Here is a 6,428-nt window from a genome sequence, read left to right as displayed (position 1 = left end):
CATTATTATGATATTAGTACAAGGTCCTCCCCTTCTGTCTGTCCCTGTCTCCTCTCTGCATCTCTTTTCTTGGCATGGATTTATGCTCGGTCTCGATGATAGCACGCCTCACAAGTGAGCGCATGCAGTCAGTGCTGAACTGCCTGAAGTCATTCAGGCCGGAGGACAGCGGTTCAACAGAAACACTTTCAGAGGCTCCTGGGGCACCTTCCCCGGCACATATAATGAGCGTTAAATGGCTCCAGCCAAATATCTAAATACAGAGTGAAAAGGCCGTGGCTGGCATTTTCTATAGGGACCCCTAGTGACACTACATCGACACAACATCAAGTGAGTGACAGAAGGGGAACGTCTCGGTTACTGTCGTGAACTCCGTTCCCTGATGGAGGGATTTTGTGGAAATTGTGTCCCTCTTGCCACAATGCTGTACTACATGCTGAAATGTCTGGGACCTTGTCTCGGCACCTCAGCACAAAACCTGAATGAGTGGATGCTTTCCAGCTCCTTTTATACCCGTTTGTCCATGGGAGTGGCATGCATATTCCAATGGCCAATTCTCATTTTCCCCCCTCACTAGAGGTCGCTCTCCCAAGAATGACCCCTAGTGTCACTACATCGACACAACATCTCGTTCCCTCCATCACGGAGTGAAGGTTATGACAGTAACCGAGACATTTTCTTATTGGATTTGTAGGTTTCAAAACTTCTATAAAAATATGGTAAACGCACTCCTTTGTAACATAAATGTTAATGTGCTTGGCATAATTACAATCTTGATGGTTCGAGAAGAGTTGTGATTTGTTTTTCAATAAACAGCATATTTTTATTTTATTTTATTTTAGTTATTTTTTATTCACTTACTATAACTACTATTTCTTTGGCAGTCCATATGCAAACAAAGGGAGTACCAGCACATTTATTATTATTGTTTAAAAAAAAAAATCCATTCTAGCACTAGTAGCACTAGTAAATGTGTAAATTTGCATAGCTCACATGTTGTGTGATGTTTGGAATACGATCCCATGCATATACTTTGTATTCTTTGACAACTGTGAAGTCAGACTGCAAAACAGGCGAGAGATTAATGTCACGCAAGAGAGACTGATCAATCACTCTTCAGGTGAAACAAAACTCTTTCTAATCTTTCTAATTTGATTCATAGATTTTTCCTGCTAATTAATATATGACAAAGTCACTGAGGTTATCAGGCATAGTGGTTATGGGCATATTAGATGGGTTACTTTAAACCCATTCCAGGGGGTAGAAAATTATTACATTTTCTTTATTAGCATAGTCTTTGAAATTTAACAGCACATTATTTTAATGTGTACAGTTGTGTTATGGAGTCGTTTTTCAACATTTGAATCCATTTGTTTTTTGGTTCAAACACTGGGATTGTATTAAAATGACCTCTGACAATGTGTTTTATTTAACCTTCAGATCTTGTGTCGACTGCTTCTGAATGAATTGATTTCCAAGCAGTCTGGCCACTAACCCTAATTCTGGTATATTACACTTCTTTCTATCCATAGATCAACAGTGCAACATTATTTGTTTATCTGCTCTTTGAACGCCTGAACTGAGAAGATGGTGGAAATGAATAACTCCATAGTAAACTTCAGCACACCTCATTCATCCATCAACCTCACAGCATCATCTTTTTGGCAAATGGGCACACTAGAAATGTCTATGTTGAGCTTCAGCTTCATGCTTGGGCTTCCTACACACTCCTATATTATATATCTTATCATCACAGAAACAGGAAGTGGAATGGCATCGGAGTTCTTCAGCCTCAATCTCTCTGTCTGTGAAATACTTTTCTCTCTGAATTCTATGTTCACTCTTTTGACAAAATGGTTTCCGAGTCTTGCAACATTAATGCAGTTTTTATTAGGAGAACTCATCACTGGTCATCCTCTGTTTCAGTGTCTGATGTGTGTTGAGCGTTATCTGGCAGTGGTTCATCCTGTAACCTTTCTGAAGTTCAAACCTCTCAGATATAGAGTGATCTGTTCTACTGCGGCCTGGATTATTTGTCTTGGCTCCTGTTTGTGCTGCATGTTTCTTTTGGCCTCGTTTAATAATTTTATTTACACATGGTTCTTCGTCATTCAGTTCCTCCTGTACCTCTCCATTCAGTTGTTCTGCTGTTTGGCTGTTCTCAGAGCTCTGAAGCAGTCAGGACCAGGAGACAGAGGGAGGGAGAGAGGGGAGGAAAACAAAGTGAAGAAAAGAGTGTTTTATATCATATTAATAAGTACTCTGAGAATGGTTATCACATATGTTCCATTTACAGTCACAGGAGTCCTCGCTGTTTTGACACAACAGTCAATTCAAGTCCTCTGGTCAATTAGTTTTATTTGTTTTATGCTAGCTGGTTTTGTGCAGCCTGTTTTTTATTTGCACCGGACTGGCAAACTCTCATGCTTGTGTTATCCATAAAACTTGCAGCTGTGCCATTGTGTTATGTTATACTCGCAAATATTAGAAGTGATCAATTAAATGTAGATACATTTTTTGCAGTTAAAATGTATTTAATCTAAATTAGTTTAACACCAGAACATCTTGGTGGCATTTTCGAATGAAACGACTTTTAGTGCTTATCCATTATATGTTTATCATTGTTGAATTTTGTCATTCTGTACCAGGGCTGGGTAAAAATATATATTTTCTGATGCATTGCAATCTTCATTTGAACGATCTCAATATTGATTCTTAAATCCAAGATCGATCTTTTCCTCAACCATCTACAATGCGAGGAAATCACTCACATATGCGACTAAAATGTATGATTCGCCACTGGCTGGTAAAGTTCACTCACCAGTGATTGAGTTTTATAGCGATGACGTTCAGCACCTCATTTTGTGTAATGTGAGTTCAAAGATGAGATCCACACAATCCATTTGTCAATGATGTCTCTTTTAATACCCTTTCTGTTCTTTACAGTCAGTTGTTGATCAAAAACAACAACAAAAAAATCATTGTAATTACATGCCTATAGCATGGAGTTGGTAAAAAAGTCATGCGAGTCCACTCTTGTTTAAATGCGCTCAACCAAAACACTTCTGCTAAACTGCCGCTATTCTTAAAGTGACAAAACCGTTTTAGCACTTGCTCTTCAAATTAATGTAAAAACTTGTTAATGGTATAAATGACGCATGTAAATAATAAACATGTTACAAAATATATGTATTTTAATATATGCCTTTTTAAACTTTTGCACGTGAGTTTCTCCTGTACTGATGGATCTTCCAACATGACTTCTTGACTGTACGATGTAATAATAAAAACAAATCTTACCTTCAGAGCAGATGCACTGGAGGACAGATTATATCAAATCAGGTGCACTGAAAGTAAGATTATATTTAATCAAACCTAGAGTATAATGTGTTTTTTATATGCTAATAATGATTGATTTTGCTAGATAAGATTGTCGGCTATACGCGCCGCCATATTTTCGTTGCAATGCGAGATGGGATTCAGTGTTTGTCTTGTCACATAAGCATACAAAATGAGGAGCATATAAGGTTCTAAAAAACTAGCCCTTCCGCTTTCCCAGCCCCGGAAGTGGTTAGAATGAGTGACTGATGGAATGGGAAAAGGCTTGTGTGGACTAAATAGTTGTACTCCAATGGCTTTATACTTTTCTTTAGTGATTGTTTGAATGTTTGTAACATAAAAATAAAGATATTGTGATGTTTAAAAGACTATTTTAGCAGCTGGTTCATTATGAATACCAATTAAGTCCCTCTTTTGCTGGTAAACAGCACGTCTGATCTCAGCCTAGTGTAATCACACAGTTTTGATTGGACGTGCGAAAGGGTTAACGATGGAATACATGACATTTCTTACTTTTTTAAAAATGATGAAAAACTAAAGATAACAATGCAACAAAACCACGCTTTGAAATCATTACATTTATTCTCTTCTGTTTTTAATGTCAACATGTAAAAAGGCATACATGCAATGCTAGCACTCAATGAAAAGCTGCTAAGAACAGCAGTATACTATAGAGGAATCCTAAAGTATATAGAGGTATATACATGCAACGCAAAATCGAGGTAGTGGACGAAAATCTTTGTGTGCCGATATCATGACCTTACCCCGATTAAAGGCATTTACATGACCACACACGTTGTTGGCTTATTGAGGATAAACAGTGTAAGATGGTGCATGTAAACCAGGGACCTGTCATCCATATAAGCAAGGTAAGCAGTGCTTAACAAACAGAAGGGTGGAAAGAAAATTACACTATGACATATTTAAATATAATTGTTAATATAACTACTGTATTTGTTCAAATTTGTCATCTTTCATCTCAGTTGAGCAGCACAGACAGTTTATTTGCTTTGGTGCCACCGTCAAGTATAAGCCCTTTATGTTATGCTTTCTCTGATGCAAAGCATTGTTGACCACGCTTTCATTCAACACTGTACATTCATTCAAATTGAATCTTGCCTGCTGCTACAAATGGCCAAGGTAAGCATGCTTACCTAAATGAGTGAGCCAATCAGAAGCTCCTTTCTTCATTCATGCTATCTGATAGGCTAGATTTTAGTTTTGTGTCAGTACGTTCAAGTTCATGTAACTAATGCGTTATTAAGTGCTAAAATTGATATAGTGTTATCATCAATGACCTATGCGAATTTGGCAAAGATCATTTCAATTAAAAAACAATATATATATATATATATATACACAAATTTTTTTGTAGACTGCCGTGTGTCTACGTTACATTTGCCTTATGTAGGTTAAGATTGATGTCTTTGGTGGTCAGATTAGTTCATTGCTGCTGTTCATTCCAGTGGTTCTGAACTATGGGAGGAGTGATGTGTGAGGCCTATGATGTTGAAACTAGTAACTGGTAATATTTAATTACATGTTTTGTTGTATGCTCTTCTGGCACTATGGTTCATTGTATGATTTAATGGACATAAACATTCTCGGCTAAATACATGAACATATTTTGTTTGCCACAGTGACAGAATTGTTTCCATTGACTGTTGTTCAACAATTCACATCAATAACATTGTGAGATTTCTGACACATTGCACTAACCCGTATGTGTTTTGGCACAGCGTGTAATAATGTATGTTACAAATCTTTGATGCTTGCCCAGCCAACGGCCCGTGTCTGATGTAAACACACTCACTGTTCTGTTCCATCACCCTAAATTGACTTGTTCGCAACATCTTATTTCCTTCTTCTTTATTTGCACATCGATGAAGCGTATTATGAGTTTATTTTTCTTTATCTTTATCTTTACATGTTTAATGAGGATTTGAGCTCATGTATCTAGCTCTCAAACAGACATATGTTCCATGTCTATTGTTTCCAGAGTAAATCTGTCAAATGGGTTTAGATGGTAAGCTTACGTAAGGAATTTGTTTTTCTTAACTACTTACCTGCGACACAGAGTCACTTGTTTCCATTTCAGGTGTTACCACAATAGTGGCATGAAAAGCCACAGTGTACACTCACTTTGGTAACACAGGTGTCACAACCCTTATTTTTCATTGTGTCTGAAATCTTTTCACATGTCATCGTTGTATCAAGTCATAGGATGTCATTGTTCTCATTACAATATACTCTAGTGTGACACTTTTCTAGAAAGCTATAGCAAATGGAACAAATGGGCTACTTTAATCAAATGGATAAACAATCCAGGTGAAATGAACATTCATTCATTCCAGGTTGTAATTATATACAGTTCTGAGACTATATATATATTTAGGTGAGGGCACAGAGATTAACAATATAATAACTAATAAGGTTGCCAGCCTCTGTTTTATACCAATAGAGAAAACAACAGAAATTATGTATATGTGTGTTTTTTTCTTGGATAATATGTAATTGTGCATGAAAGGTGGTTTGATTTACATGATTTACATGTGTGTTATTTTGTGAATGTATGAATGAAATGTCCAAAGCATTATATAATAAATGGAGACGCTTTACATCTGGGGTTTACATGTGGCCCTTTATGACTTCTAAGGCTTTTTCTGGCTTTTAAAACTCATTATTTTTGTGTTTAATATTTACATATGTGGCTTTAAGTGATGTTTACAATATGAAGCCATGCACATGCTGTATACTTGTGATATCTGTGAAGTCAGTCTACAAAACAGCAGTGAGATTTATGTCTATCCAGAGGGACTGAGCATTCACTTTCAGGTGAAAGATTCTTCTTTCCTAAATGGTTTATTTTATTTTACTGCCACTGTGGATAGCGACATATTTTAGGGGTAATGGGCATGTTAGATGAATTAGAAATGGAGTAAAATGGGTCTGGGCTCTTTTTTGTTTGTTTGTTTAATTGAAACTCAACACATTGTAATTATTAGAATTATAACCTGTTCTTATGATTCATTTATTCTCTGATCTTCTCAGCTGAGAAGATAGACGTGGAGCTATTGGATGTCTCTACG

The 6,428-nt window shown here is 36.7% G+C and overlaps 1 protein-coding gene across 1 annotated transcript; it reads left to right on the top strand.

Annotated features, from left to right (window-relative positions):
* The first annotated feature begins 1,587 nt into the window (after positions 1–1,587).
* On the top strand, positions 1,588–2,442 carry LOC127624525 (somatostatin receptor type 1-like). Its single transcript, XM_052099307.1, has one exon. It carries the CDS (start codon positions 1,588–1,590, stop codon positions 2,440–2,442), a length of 855 nt encoding a protein of 284 aa, XP_051955267.1.
* The last annotated feature ends 3,986 nt before the right edge of the window (positions 2,443–6,428 follow it).

The sequence above is a fragment of the Xyrauchen texanus genome, chromosome 31 (genome assembly GCF_025860055.1).
Source record: "Xyrauchen texanus isolate HMW12.3.18 chromosome 31, RBS_HiC_50CHRs, whole genome shotgun sequence".
Taxonomy (NCBI): domain Eukaryota; kingdom Metazoa; phylum Chordata; class Actinopteri; order Cypriniformes; family Catostomidae; genus Xyrauchen; species Xyrauchen texanus.
This window is presented reverse-complemented; position numbering and strand designations above follow the sequence as displayed.

Coding starts and splice junctions, on each gene's coding strand:
- LOC127624525 (XM_052099307.1), top strand. CDS start 1,588: ATGGTGGAAATGAATAACTCCATAGTAAACTTCAGCACACCTCATTCA.